The 15,309-nt window shown below is 39.9% G+C and overlaps 1 protein-coding gene and 1 long non-coding RNA gene across 15 annotated transcripts in view; one reads left to right on the top strand and one right to left on the bottom strand.

Annotated features, from left to right (window-relative positions):
- The window catches only part of LOC128929362 (uncharacterized), a 31,877-nt gene extending 28,833 nt beyond the window's left edge, over positions 1–3,044 (top strand). Inside the window, exons 2-3 of the long non-coding RNA XR_008475752.2 lie at positions 2,080–2,279; positions 2,827–3,044. This is a non-coding gene — a long non-coding RNA (uncharacterized LOC128929362). The remainder of the gene's footprint in view (positions 1–2,079; positions 2,280–2,826) is intronic.
- Positions 1,991–15,309, bottom strand: part of FRMD3 (FERM domain containing 3) — a 398,735-nt gene continuing 385,416 nt past the window's right edge. For 9 of the 14 annotated variants that reach the window (XM_035303819.3, XM_008994588.5, XM_078367672.1 and 6 more), the window contains one exon: positions 9,902–13,758. In XM_035303819.3, the coding sequence (XP_035159710.2) occupies positions 13,160–13,758 (599 nt within the window). In that variant the 3' untranslated portion in view covers positions 9,902–13,159. Of the gene's footprint in view, positions 2,218–9,901; positions 13,759–15,309 lie in introns of those variants that run through there. The other 5 variants (XM_002742802.7, XM_078367705.1, XM_035303825.3 and 2 more) reach the window with 1 other exon arrangement.

The following is a 15,309-nucleotide window of genomic DNA, read 5'->3' as shown; positions in this document are numbered from 1 at the left end:
AACATTTGGTTTTTGTAGATTTTACCTATTGTTTTTCAGTCTTTTAATCCCCAGTGTACAAATCGAGAGGTGGGAACTTTAAAAGGTGATTCGCTCCTGAAGGCTCTGTTCTCAGGAATATATGCATGTTGTTATAAAGGGAGTGGTTTTCTGATAAAAGGATGATTTTGGCCCTGTTCCCTTCTCCATCTCTCATCCATGTGATGCTTTCCACCATGCTAGAAGGTCCTCAACAGATGTGTCCCCTCAATATTGAACTTGCCACTTGATCATGGTATATAATCCTTTCCACGTGTTTCCAGATTCAGTTTGCTGATTTTAGCCTCCAGCACCATGAGCTAATAAATTTCTGTTCTTCATACATTACCCAGTCTCAGAATTCTGTTACAGCAACACAAAATGGACTAAGACAAGTGCTGTGCTCCACAAATTCATTCAAGGTTCTAAGTTTCTGGCAGCTCTAACATCCTCAGCTGGGAGCATAAAGGACACTATAGGTGTTGACGTTCAGTGATGATGGAGGCTGACACCTAGTCAAAGGCTTGGAAGCAATATAATTACTTATTCAAATTCTATTGGCCAAGACTCAGGGATATAGCCATACCTAACTAAATAGAGTGGAGGAGAATTTGGAAATGTAGTCTCATTTTATAGCAGGATGAAGAGGAAATGGTTTTGATGATTGCTGCCAGGCTGTGCCATAAGAAATTTGCAAAAGTGGGGGATTTTGAGTAAAATGTGTACAATATACACATGTATCTCCAGGCTTCCTGAGAGAGGCAGAGATGTGGGAACATCTGGCCTGTTGGGGCAGACTTTCTGAAAGGCAGCTTTCTAGTTGTGATTCTTTGTATTCATTCATAGCATTTGGTTCACATTACAGCTTATGTTCTGGGAAGAGTGTGTATGGAGCATTTGGCATCAGACAAGTGCCCAGAAGACTGACACTTCTCGTTATAAATGATCAAGTTGGCTTTCTGTGGAACTAAGTCTTCAGTGTGTATAGTGTGAATCAGTTGCTCACAGTTAAGCTGATCATTAGTGTTCTGTACGTGCAGATCATAAATGCCAGATTCAGCAGCATGAAGGTAAAAACAGCATTGAGATTATCCCATCTTCCTACTTCACATTAAACAAGAAATTAAGTATTATTAATGGTAAACAAATTAAGGCTGTGCACGGTCTCTCACACCTGTAATCCCAGCATTCTGGGAGGCCTAGGTGGGCTGATCACTTCAGGTCAGGAGTTCAAGACCAGCCTGGCCAACATGGTGAAACCCCCGTCTACTAAAAATACTAAAATTAGCTGGGTGTGGTGGGATATGCTTGTAATCCCAGCTACTGGGGAGGCTGAGGCAGAAGTATCACCTGAACCCAGGAGACAAAAGTTGCAGTGAGCCAAGATTGTGCCATTGCACTCCAGCCTGGGTGACAGAGCAAGACTCCATCTCGGGGAAAAAAAAAAAGAAACTAATGTTGGTTTGTGTGTGCTCTCAACCTTGAAGGTTGGTCTCCTAAAGACAATGATCATAATCAAAATTTTGTGGGTGAGTGGAATCAGGCAATTGGTGTTTTCTGGAGAAGCTGCTAGAATTTTCAAGCAATGTTTCAATACTTGGTACCCAAAGAAAGCATACTTTTGTCCTATTAAGAGTTTTCCTTTATAACAATGAAAATGGCCTTGGTTCCCTTTCCAGAGAGATATTTGGAACAAGCGTCAGCTAAAAGTAAAGAATAGGGATGTGTGATTCCAACCAACTCTCTGTTCTTTACTAATAATAACTGATATTACTAGTAAATGATAACCAATTGGCAAGAACTGTCAGGGCTGATGTCAGTGACAGACCATCCTCTGATGCCTGATTTTCAGCCAGAAGCATCCTTCTCCATTCTCTCCTTGCTTGTAACATTAGAGGTTGCAGAGATCCAAAATATTCACTGCCATCCCTGCCCCTACCCCAGTTCCCAGTAAATAATACAGTGGCCAGCAGAGGGTTAAAATCAGCTTTATTAATGGATTGGAGAGCACAGCTGGGATCTGAGGCCTAAGAGAGGTTCCTTTCTTCTTCTTCTCTGAAGTGACGGCTCCTGAGCCCACTGGGTTGGGCCTACTGAACTTACGCACCCAGTCACAGATGGAAGCTGGAACATGGAGAGCCGAGTCCTGGCTGAGCTCACCACGGGCATGTTCTGCTGGGTCTGTTTACTGCATGGAGACTGGAAGCCCAAATGCAGGTCCAAGAGAAAAGGAGAGAGAGAGAAAAGAAGCAGGAGGACAAGTAAGCAGGGACCTTTAGCACATTATTTCTGCCCAGTAGAGAAAGATGGCCCAGAGGGACTCAAGCCCCACCAATCACAACCACCCCAGAAGTCACCCAAGGGGTGGAAGCCTCTCCCCAGTAATTTTTCTCCAGGGTGGGAATGTTAGTTGGAGATTCTTCCTCTATTTGGCTAAGGAGAAAATGTGGAAATAAAGCAAGAGTTTCCTCCATGCAGTGAGGTTTGGTCAGGAGTTCAATGAACTACTCAATGAGTAAGTGGCCAAGTGCCATTTTGTGTGAGTCTTTTGGGTCAGCAGATGCTATACCAAACAAAGGCACTGGCTTGAGATGTTGGAGCCAGAACTATAGTTCCATAGGATACCTCACACTTGAATGCTAATTACTGAATTCCTTTTCTTGCCTGCAGTCTACAGCCTGTACTTTTAAGGACTGCTGAATAAAAACCTGACACACAAGAAGCCACCACAGCGGAGGGCTAATTCTGCTTGACCTCTATTATATTCCTACAATTAAGAGAACTTCCCCCCATTTTGTTTCACTCCAGGTAACACATTGTGGTTTAACTGTCAGGTATGGAGTTGGTAGTTCTGCACCAAAACCTAAGCAGAAGACATGTCAAGGCTACACTGGGCAGAGGGGAGAACAGAAGTGGAAATGTGAGATCCTTCCAGGGCACATAAACGCATAGAGAAGTTTAATGGCAAGCGTCGCAGAGTTGAGTCTGATGCAGCTCTCTCCTGCGCAGGAGACCTTTTCTGGTCAGTGGTCATATTTTCTTAAATTGCATTTTAGGTTTTGGGGTACATGTGAAGAACATGCAAGATTGTTGCATAGATACACACATGGCAGTGTGATTTGCTGCCTTCCTCCCCATCACCTATATCTGGCATTTCTCCCCATGCTCTCTCTCCCCAACTCCCCGCCCCACACTGTCCCTCCCCTATTTCCCCCCAACAGACCCCAATGTGTGATGCTCCCCTCCCTGTGTCCATATCTTCTCATTGTTCACCACCACCTATGAGTGAGAACATACAGTGTTTGATTTTCTGTTCTTGTGTCAGTTTGCTGAGAATGATGTTCTCCAGGTTCATCCATGTCCCTACAAAGGACGTGAACTCATCATTTTTGATTGCTGCATAATATTCCATGGTGTATATGTGCCACATTTTCCAAGTCCAGTCTATCATCAATGGGCATTTGGGTTGGTTCCAGGTCTTTGCTATTGTAAATAGTGCTGCAATGAACATTCGTGTGCATGTGTCCTTATAATAGAACGATTTATAGTCCTTTGGATATATACCCAGTAATGGGATTGCTGGGTCAAATGGAATTTCTATTTCTAGGTCCTTGAGGAATCGCCACACTGTGTGCCACAATGGTTGAACTAATTTACATTCCCACCAACGTGTAAAAGTGTTACTATTTCTCCACATCCTCTCCAGCATCTGTTGTCTCCCGATTTTTTAATAATCGCCATTCTAACTGGCGTGAGATGATATCTCAATGTAGTTTTGATTCACATTTCTCTAATGACCAGTGATGATGAACATCTTTTCATGATTGTTGACCCCATGTATATCTTCTTTTGTAAAGTGCCTGTTCATATCCTTCACCAACTTTTGAATGGGGTTATTTTTTTCTTGTAAACCTGTTTTAGTTCTTTGTAGATTCTGGATATCAGCCCTTTGTCTGATGTGTAGACTGCAAAACTTTTTTCCCATTCTGTTGGTTGCCAATCCACTCTTATGACTGTTTCTTTTGCTGTGCAGAAGCTGAGGAGTTTGATTAGGTCCTATTTGTCTATTTTGGCTTCTGTTGCCAATGCTTTTGGTGTTTTGGTCATGAAGTCCTTGCATATGCCTATGCCCTGAATGGTTTTGCCTAGATATTCCTCTAGGGTTTTTATGGTGTTAGGTCTTATTTTTAAGTCTTTAATCCATCTGGAGTTAATTTTAGTGTAAGGTGTCAGGAAGGGGTCCAGTTTCTGCTTTCTGCACATGGCTAGCCAGTTTTTCCAACACCATTTATTAAACAGGGAATCCTTTCCCCATTGCTTGTTTTTGTCAGGTTTGTCAAAGATCAGGTGGTTGTAGATGTGTGCTGTTGCCTCTGAGGCCTCTGTTCTGTTCTATTGGTCTATATCTCTGTTTTGATACCAATACCATGCTGTTTTGATTACTGTAGCCTTGTAGTATAGTTTGAAGTCTGGTAGTGTGATGCCTCCAGCTTTGTTCTTTTTGCTTAGAATTGACTTGGCTATGTGGGCTGTCTTTTGGTTCCATATGAAGTTTAAGGTGGTTTTTTCCAGTTCTGTGGAGAAGGTCATTGGTAGGTTCATGGGGATAGCATTGAATCTGTAAGTTACTTTGGGCAGTATGGCCATTTTCACGATATTGATTCTTCCTAACCATGAGCATGGACTGTTTCTCCATTTGTTTGTGTCCTCTCTTATTTCATTGAGCTGTGGTTTGTGGTTCTCCTTGAAGAGGTCCTTTACGTTCCTTGTTAGTTGTATTTCTAGATATTTTATTCTCTTTGTAGCAATTGTGAATGGCATTTCATTCCTGATTTGGCTCTAAGTCTGTTATTGGTGTATAGGAATGCTTGTGATTTTTGCACATTGATTTTGTATCCTGAGACTTTGCTGAAGTTGCTTATCAGTTTCAGGAGATTTTGGGCTGAGACGGTGGGGTCTTGTAAATATACAGTTATGTCCTCTGCAAATTGAGACAATTTGACTTCCTCCTTTTCTATTTGAATACCTTTGTTTCTTTTTCTTGCCTGATGGCTCTGGCTAGAATTTTCAATACTATATTGAATAGGAGTGGTGAGACAGGGCATCCTTGTCTAGTGCCAGATTTCAAAGGGAATGTTTCCAGTTTTTGCCCATTCAGTCAGTTTGTCATAAATTGCTTTTATTATTTTGAGATACGTTCCATCAATACCAAGTTTATTGAGGGTTTTTAGTATAAAGGGCTGTTGAATTTTGTCAAAGGTCTTCTCTGCATCAGTTGAGATAATCATGTGGTTTTTGTCTTTGGTTCTGTTTATATGGTGAATTACGTTTATAGACTTGCATATGTTGAACCAGCCTTGCATCTCTGGGATGAAGCCTAGTTGATCATGGTGGATAAGCTTTCTGATGTGCTGTTGCAATTGGTTTCCCAGTATTTGATTGAAGATTTTTGCATCTATGTTCATCATAGAAATTGGCCTGAAGTTTTCTTTTCTTGCTGAGTCTCTGCCAGGTTTTGGTATCAGGATGATGTTGGTCTCATAAAATGCTTTGGGAAGGATTCCCTCTGTTTGGATTGTTTGTAGTAGTTTCAGAAGGAATGATACCAGATCCTCTCTGTATGTCTGGTAGAATTTGGCAGTGAACTCATCTGGACCTGCACCTTTTTTGGGTGATAGGCTCTTAATTGCTGCCTCAACTTCTGCCCTTGTTATTGGTCTGTTCAGGGTTTTGACTTCCTCCTGGTTTAGGCTTGGGAGGATGCAAGTGTCCAGCAATTTATCTTTTTCTTCCAGGTTTACTAGTTTATGTGCATAGAGTTGTGATACTCTCTGATGTTGGGCTGTATTTCTGTGGAATCTGTGGTGATATCCCCTTTATCGTTTTCTGTTGCATTTCTTTGATTATTCTCTCTTTTCTTTTTTATCAATCTGGCTAGTGGTCTGTGTTTTGTTGATCTTTTCCAAAAACCAGCTCCTGGATTCATTGATTTTTTGAAGGGTTTTTTGTCTCTCTCTCTCCTTCAGTTCTGCTCTGATCTTAGTTATTTCTTGTCTTCTGCTAGGTTTTGAGTTTTCTTAATCTTGCTCCTCTAGCTCTTTCAATTTCCATGATAGGGTGTTGATTTTAGATCTCTCCTTCCTTCTCACATGGGCATTTATTGCTATATATTTTCCTCTAGACACTGCTTTAAATGTGTCCCAGAGATTCTGGTATGTTGTGTCTTCGTTCTCATTGGTTTTGAAGTACATCTTTATTCTGCCTTCATTTCATTGTTTATCCAGTCAACATTCAAGAGCCAGTTGTTCAGTTTCCATCAAGCTGTGCAGTTCTGAGTTAGTTTCTGAATTCTGAGTTTTAACTTGATTGCACTGTGGTCTGAGAGACTGTTATGATTTCTGTTCTTTTGGATTTGCTGAGGAGTGCTTTACTTTCAATTATGTGGTCAATTTTAGAGTAGGTGTGATGTAATGCTGAGAAGAATGTATATTCTGTGGATTTGTAGTGGAGAGTTCTATAAATGGCTATTGGGTTTGCTTGGTCCAGGTATGAGTTCAAGTCCTGGATATCCTTGTTAATTTTCTGTCTCATTGATCTGTCTACTATTAACAATGGGGTGTTAAAGTCTCCCACTATTAATGTGTGGGAGTCTAAGTCTCTTCGTAAGTCATTAAGAACTTGCTTTATGTATCTGGGTGCTCGTGTTTGGGTGCATATATAGTTAGGATTGTTAGCTCTTCTTGTTGCATTGTCCTTTGACCATTAGGTAATGTTCTTCTTTGTCTCTTTTGATCTTTGTTGCTTTAAAGTCTATTTTGTCAGAGAAAAAAATTGCAACTCCTGCTTTCTTTTGCTCTCCATTTGCTTGATAAATCTTCCTCCATCCCTTTATTTTGAGCCTTTGTGTCCTTGCATGTGAGATGGCTTTCCTGGATACAGCACACTGATGGGTTTTGGCTTTTTATGAAATTTGCTAGTCTGTGTCTTTTGATTGGGGCATTTAGCCCATTTACATTTAGGGTTATATTTTTATGTGTGAATTGATACTGCCATTTTGATGCTAGCTGGCTGTTTTGCCCATTAGTTGATACATTTTCTTCATTGTGTCGATGCTCTTTACCATTTGGTATGTTTTTGAAGTGGGTGATACTGGTTGTTCCTTTCTATGTTTAGTACTTCTTTCAGGAGCTCTTGTAAAGCAGTCTTGGTGGTGATGAAATCTCTGAGTACTTGCTTGTTTGTAAAGGATTTATTTTTCCTTCACTTATGAAGTTTCATTTGGCTGGATATGAAATTCTGGGTTGAAAGTTCTTTTCTTTAAGAATGTTGATTATTGGCCCCAACTCTCTTCTGGCTTGTAGGGTTTCTGCTGAGAGATCTGCTGTGAGTCTGATGGGCTTTTCTTTGTGGGTAACCCGACCTTTCTCTCGGGCTGCCCTTAGCATTTTCTCCTTCATTTCAACCCTGGGAATCTGAGGATTATGTGCCTTGGTGTTGCTCTTCTTGCGGAATATCTTTGTCGTGTTCTCTGCATTTCCTGAACTTGAATATTGGCCTCCCTTACTAGGTTGGGGAAATTTTCCTGGATAATATCCTGAAGAGTATTTTCCCGCTTGGATCGATTCTCTCCATCACATTCAGGTACACCTATCAAACGTAGATTAGGTCTTTTCACATAGTCCCATATTTCTTGGAAACTGTGTTCATTCCATTTTACCCTTTTTTCTCTAATCTTGCCTTCTGGTTTTATTTCACTGAGTTGATCTTTGACCTCCGATATCCTTTCTTCTGCTTGGTCAGTTCAGCTGTTGAAACTTGTGTATGAAGTATGCACAAGAACTTGTGTATGAAGCATGCACAAGTTCTTGTGCTGTGTTTTTCAGCTCCATCAATTCACTTATATTCCTCTCTAAGTTGTTTATTCTTGTTAGCATTTCGTCAAATCTTTTTTCAAGTTTCTTAGTTTCTTTGCATTGGGTTTGAACATGTTCTTTTAGCTCAGTGAAGTTTCTTATTACCCACCTTCTGAAGCCTGTTTCTGTCAATTCATCACACTCGTTCTCCATCCAGCTTTGTTCCCTTGCTGGTGAGGAGTTGTGATCCCTTGTAGGAGTAGAGGCATTCTAGTTTCAGGTGTTTTCATCCTTTTTGTGTGCTGTTTTCTTCCCATCTTTGTGGATTTATCCACCTGTCCTCTTTGTAGTTGTTGGCTTTCAGATTGGTCTCTGAGTGGACGTCCAGTTAGTTGATGATGAAGTTATTTCTTTCTGTTTCTTAGTTTTCCTTCTAACATTCAGGCCCCTCTGCTGTAGGACTGCTGAGGTCCACTCCAGGCCCTGCTTGCCTGGAGATCACCTGCAGTAGCTGCAGAACCATAAGGGTTGCTGCCAGTTTCTTCCTCTGCTATCTTTGTCCCAGAAGGATACCCGCTAGATGTCATTCTGAGCTCTCCTTTATAAGGTGGCTCTTTGAATATATGGGGTCTGGAAGCTGCTTGAGGAGACTGTCTGTCCTTTATAGGAGCTCAAGTGCTAAGTTGTGAGCTCCGTTTTTCATTCAGAGCTGCTGGCCAGGTACTTTTAGGTCGCCTGCAGCAGAATTCATAAATCCCTTTTTGTTTTTTCCCCAGTTTCTCTGTCCTCGAGAGTTAGGACTTTATAAGTTTCTGTCATGCTGCTGTCTTTCTTCAGGGCTGCCCTGCCCAGTGAGGTGGCAGCATAGTCACTGCCTGCCTGCAGAGGCTTTGCTGAGCTCCGTCCAGGTGCTGTGTGAACTTCCCTGCAGTCCTTTTTATATGGGTATAGTTAGAGCTGCCTCAGCAATGGCGGCCCACCTCTGTAATGGCAGACTCTCTCTGTAATGGCGGGCTGCCTTGGCAATGGTGGCCCACCTCTGTGATGGCAGACTACCTCTGTAGTGGTGGACTGCCTCGGTAATGGCGGACGCTCCTCCCCCACAGAGCTGGACCATCCTGGCTTCAGCTGTGGTTGCTGTGAATCTCTCAGTCCAGAGCATTTCAAATTGCTGTTTTGTGGGGTTGGGACCAGCCAAGTGTGATCACCTGGCTCCCTGCCTCAGAGCCCTTTTTTTTTTTTTCAGTTGAACTTGAGACTCTGTCTCCCAGGTGTTTGTAGCCTGTTGAAAAGGCACCAGGATCTGTGTGATTTCCTGTGTGGCGAGCCACTGAGCTGGCGGAAACAGCTGTGCTGAGATTCATGGTGCTTTTTTGTCTGGGAATCTCCTGGCCTGGCTCCTTGTTTCATTCCCTTTTATCAGTTGAATCGGCAACTCTGTCTCTCAGGAGCTCCAATCGCCAGCTAAAACGGTGCCTGGACCCGTGTTTTTTGTGCAAAGACCTGTTGCACTAGCCAAAACAGCCACGCTGGTGACCTGTGGGGCTCCTCCACCTGGGAATCTCCTGGTCTGTGGGCAATAAAAATCCATCTGGAAATGTGGTGACCACTCACCCTCTGTGCTTTTGCTGGGAGCTGCAATCCTGAGTTGCTTCTAATCTGCCATCTTCAACATATTAATTTCTAGCACTTTGAAATCCATGCTCCTATCTGTCAGTCAGAATACCCATCTTCTATTTTTTCTATTTCTCTGGTTAACTAACTTAATATGAATTAGATCAATGTTTCTTTTATGTTTGAGCACATTTCCAATGCTAGTATTCTTGCTTTGAGCCTGGATGGCTTTTGCAATGGGTCAATCTAATCCATTACTTGGGATTTTTTTTTTTAATACTATCACCATTATATGTTGACCTCATTTCATTGATCCTAGAAGGAATCCTTTTGTAGTTTCCTGACTATACAACCTTACAACTATACAACCTGACTACACAACTTTACTTTAAATAAAACTGAATGATTGCAAAAAATTTTACCCCAGAGTCTTTTTATTAGGGATTCCTGCTACCATATTAACATATAAAACAGTCTGGATGTTGACATAGAAATGCAAATTTCACTATACAAAGATAAGGCTCCAATCACAGTAACATGGCCCCCATATCTCTAGTATTTCAATGAAATGAACTCATTGTGAATTCACCCCGAGTTTTGTTTATAAATATTAGACAAACCACAAAATAAATTCCAAATACATAACATTTTACAATACTGTTCAAGCACAGACAAATACATACTTTACCTACATTGTTTTCATGATCCAACTTGCATTAGCACTAAAGGCAAGAACGTGTGTGTATATGTATTTGCCATATAAGAGAGTGTGTGTGTGTGTGTGTGTATATATAGATCCACAAATGAACATACAGTGGCATTCATGGAACATTTAACCCTTTCGGGCCATGGGTATTATCCACCACAGTATCTGGGAGGGAAAAGAAACAATAATATGTCACAAATTCCTCAATTGGGACAAAATAAGCACAATTATTTATGAAAAGCATGTATGTTGTGTCTATTCAAAGACACATATATACAGATTCATATATAAACACACACACCAATAATATGGAATATACATATACTCACACACTTGCACACTTGCTTTAAACTCTGTATCTCACTATATTATATACTGTCCATCTCTGGAAGAAGTCTTTTCCTCATTCGATTCAGGCAACTGGTGACTATCTTCTAATACAACTTAAATGTATATTTCTAAAAGACTAATTATATGCCAAGCAAATGGCATTTCAAGATTCCAGTTTAACTTTTGATGGCTGTTTAAATTCAGCAGACCCTATTCTGTCAGCTTCTTCACTTAAAAACATTTCTATTCAACAGTGAAGTTTCCACCTAAGAGAAAAGAGATGTTAGCTGGAAATGTTAAAATAATATATTTATCACTACTTAATATAAATCTGTATGTTTGGATTACATGTGATATTTATCCTATCATATTTTTCAAGGATTTTACAATGGAAAATATATTATTTCCATAATTTAAAAAATACTATATATTTTTTTGAAAGCGTGAGGGCCAGATGATTTGTCATAGTTAGAACGTCAGAGAAATTTATATGATACATGATCAGAAGGGGACTAATTTTGTGCAGACTACACTGAAGCTAGAAAGCCTTATGTTAGAAAGGCTGACTTAGAAGTCTTATGAGAAAAGAACAAGAAAAATACAAATTTCAGTTTCAAAGCTAGCCATCTGCAAGTTTCCAAAATAAATTGTTGAGGCTTCCAGTCACAGAAAATATATTTCTACATCAGTATCAAATTTCAGGTAGTAAACAATCTTTACTGAAAAGCAAAATAAATCACTGAAAGCACACGAGAAAGGAAACCCCTCAAACTTAATGGCAAATATATATTGTCATTTGGTCAACTTCAGGCTTCATGAACTGACTTTCAAAACTTATTTCCAAAATTAAATGTCCAATGAAGCATTCAGAGCTCCACTGAGTGAGTGGAACTGGAATGCCCAATTTAGAAATCATGCTAATGATAAGGTTGGAGGTCATTAGTTAGATAACCAGTGGGCCCTGTATCTTTGTACATTAAGGCAGTGGAATGTTTTCAATCCATGGAGAAGCTGTATGCTCCATGCCATAAGCTCTAGACTCTTTTCTTTCTCCCACATAACACAGTGTCAGTGGGTAGTCTGCATGAGAAGGCATCAGTACCTTGCTGATGGTGCAATGCTCTAACACCTTTTTTGATACCATTAAATCCTTTGATTAAATCCTTTCCATCATGGATTTAATGGTATCAAGGAAGGTACTAGAGTATTGGTCCCCTCTACAGTCTGGTCAGAGAGTCATGTCACTACTTTACCCAGACTGAATTGGTATATCATCTGATGAGCCCTCTCCAGTTTCTCTATGGAAGTCAGATCTTAAAACAAGTGGGAAAGGAAAGGAGTACAATGACCACCACAAAGCATGATCATGGACATGTATCAAAAAGCCAGTCTCTCTCTTTCTCTCTCTCCTCTCTCCCTCCCTACACACACACACACACACACACACACAAGTACTCTTTGAAGTTTCTTCTATAGAATCACAACAAATGGCATAAGGGATCAAAATATTTCCTTTAAAGTTACTCCACTTTTATTTCGATCCACTTAAGCATGTTCACGTTAACTCAGACAGCAAGTACACTGCCCTCCACATCATCGAACGCTGGCATTACCATCACTTTCATAAAATAGACCATTTCCCTGCCATTATTTGCCTGCCAGCCTCACCAGAACTCTTTTTTGCCACTTTTCATTTCTCCAGTTCCTATCTGCTTTCACTCTTGGGTTAATGTACACTGATACACAACTGACTGGCACATCTTTTACCTTTTTCCTTGTAAAACATCTGCTTCCCCAGCCAAAATATATGGACAGAATATAATGAAAATAACAAGTCCTCTTGTCCAAATACTTTGAAAAATGGACCACCCTATGTCCACTTGATGCTCTCAGTTTCTACATCCTCCAGTTCCATCCTCTGTTTTAGCAGCTTACTTACTATAGTGTCTTTCTACCCATTTTCTATCTCCTATGCAGATCATAACAAATCATGGTATTATTCAGCCAAAAAATATTTTTAAAAACAAAGCCAAAACATTAAAAAATTTCTGATATACCTTTTGTGCATTAAGTCTTACAATCTATACATGTAAATAACTCCAGGAGGCTTTTTTTTTTTTGCTAAAAATTTACCAAAATAGTTTGAACACATAAAAATATTTTTAAAAAAACAAAACCAAAAACCCAGCATAAATTTAGTTGTATAGGCATTGGTTAGAGGACACTGTTTGCACTAAGGATTATATTCAACAACTTTCTCTTGGGGTTTTTACTAAAATTCTGATTCTGAACCTTATAGCCTATAATAGTGCCAACTATTAGAGATGGGAAAATCTAATTCAGTCCAATGTATTATGTATTATGATATAATAGACCAAAGGTATACCTATACTATAATGAAAAATAAACATATTTTTGGTTAAAGACCATTTCCTAACCTGTAACTAAAATAACTGTGTTTGATTCAAACTTATTTAAGTGTAGTGCTTAATTATGAAAAGCTAACTTAAAGATTTGAATAATCAATTATGGGTAAGGAACACCTGTTAACAGCCCCGTAACCCTTCAGAACCAGGCATTTACTGAAAAAAAAATCACTAGCATTGAATATAGCCCTTAGTCATGTGAGAGATTAACTTCATGAGCAACCCAGCATGTAGAGGATGAGGTGGACTTTCCCAGCCACCCACTCCTTGAGGGGACAGTAGTATTCATAGTGAAACTGCTCAAACTCTGGGGTTTGGCGGATTTCGCATAAGAAGGAGAGATCAATACCTGACTCCAAAAGGAGGAGTAGCAGGGGAAATACAAAGAGCAGCAGTCCCAGGCCCACCACAAGGAGCCTGGAAAAACTCTTGACCAGTGGGTTCACCCGAATATGGCCAGTCAGAATGTCATAGCTCCATGATAAAGCACGGCGAGCCTCCTTCAGCTCCTCTTCTTCAGCAATCAAAAAGGCATTTTCATCTGCTTCCAGATCCTCAAATGAATCTGTGTCTTCTCTTTCCAACTCAAGTCTGGACGGACAGTCAAAGAGCATGTCAATCTCATCGTCATCCACAGGGGTGGGGAGCAGGCTGGCACTTGGGTTGTACACTAATTCAGAGATGGTTAAGGGCTCTTCTTTTATTTTATCCTCCTCTTCACTAGGGCGATCTTCATACTCCCGGGCTGCCTTCGCTGGGGAGCTGGAGATCAAGGGAGCAGAAATGTTGTCCTCTTTAGGCAATGGAACACCTGTAAAGAGACATTTTATTTTCTAAAAATTTCAGATTTTCCTACAAAAATCTGTAGGAAGAAACAGAAAAAGAAATCTAATGGCATTCAAGCAATCTATGAAATTATTTGGTGGTATCCTAACTTTTAACAAAGTCCTATTATAGTAAAAGATATTGTACCATAAGTTAAAAGGTGAACATGCTAATCTCAGACTAACCAATCAACACTTCTCAAATGGTAAGCAATATTTAAAACATTCAGGTGTGCAATTTTGATCTGCAAACTTCCAAACTTGTTTGTGTTTGCAAGAATAAAATGACAATAAATCACTATTATAATTATGAGCAGTGTTTTTTTAGAGGTCAATACTATCACCCAATATATTATAGTAAAACTACAGAATCTGTCATTCAATGATAATCTACTTATTATTCTGCCTTCTAGTCTTCATTCTAGACAGAATTTTGTGTTCTAGTTTTATATATATATGCAATCATATTGTATACCCAAGCTTAAATCTTACTCCTTGCATTTAAAATTTTAACATAAATATTTTCTATGTTTAAACATATTCCCATTGGTACTATTTATAAAAGCTCCAAATTTTTTATTTAGTTATGCAATTAAATTAGTTGCCTATTGGCAAACATTTAGATTGCTTTGCAGTTGTAAAAAGAAAATGCTGTAAGAGACATCTTTACACAGAAGGCTTCTTTTCCCCTCATTTCAGTTCATTTGCTATAGATAGATGCTAGAAGGGAAATTGCTTAGTCAAAGGGTATGGACTTTTTTTATGTTTATTGACAGAGAAGTGTTTCTGAATGCCTCATTTTACTGATAGGAAATTGAGTCACCTATGGTCAGACCTAGGGCCAACTCTGCTAATTTTGAGTCTTGGGTTGATAGTAGGAAATATAGTTAGCAACAAGAAAGTGTCCCCCAGGATGGATCTATCATACAACCAAAATGGCAGCCAGGTGCATTAGGGAACTGTAAACCAGCTTTTAATGAAGCTATTGTGTGATTTTTCTCTCTTCAAGGTGTGCAGGTATAAATTACTGGTTTTATCATTCAAAAATCAACAGATATTTCATGATAGCTCTAGTCTGATAGCACTGAGCAGTCCACATGAAAAATACCATAAAAATACAAGCAATATACAAAAGGTCAACAAGCACATGAAAGTATGCTCAACATTATTAATCATTAGGGAAATGCAAGTCAAAATTGCAATAAAATGCCACTTTATGCCTACTGAGATGGCAACAATGTTTTTTGAAATGGAGTCTCCTTCTATTGCCCAGGCTGGAGCGCAGGGATGTGATCTCAGCTCACTGCAACCTCTGCCTCCCAGGTTCAAGCAATTCTCTTGCCTCAGTCTCCTGAGTAGCTGGGATTATAGGCATGTACCACCATGCCTGGCTAATTTTTGTATTTTTAATAGAGGAGGGGTTTTACCATGTTGGTCAGGCTGGTCTTGAACTCCTGACCTTGTGATCCACCCACCTTGGCCTCCCAAAGTGCTGGGATTACAGGCGTGAGCCACCATGACTGGCCAACAATTTTTTT

This window comes from Callithrix jacchus, chromosome 1, assembly GCF_049354715.1.
Source record: "Callithrix jacchus isolate 240 chromosome 1, calJac240_pri, whole genome shotgun sequence".
NCBI classification, from domain to species: Eukaryota; Metazoa; Chordata; class Mammalia; order Primates; family Cebidae; genus Callithrix; species Callithrix jacchus.
This window is presented reverse-complemented; position numbering and strand designations above follow the sequence as displayed.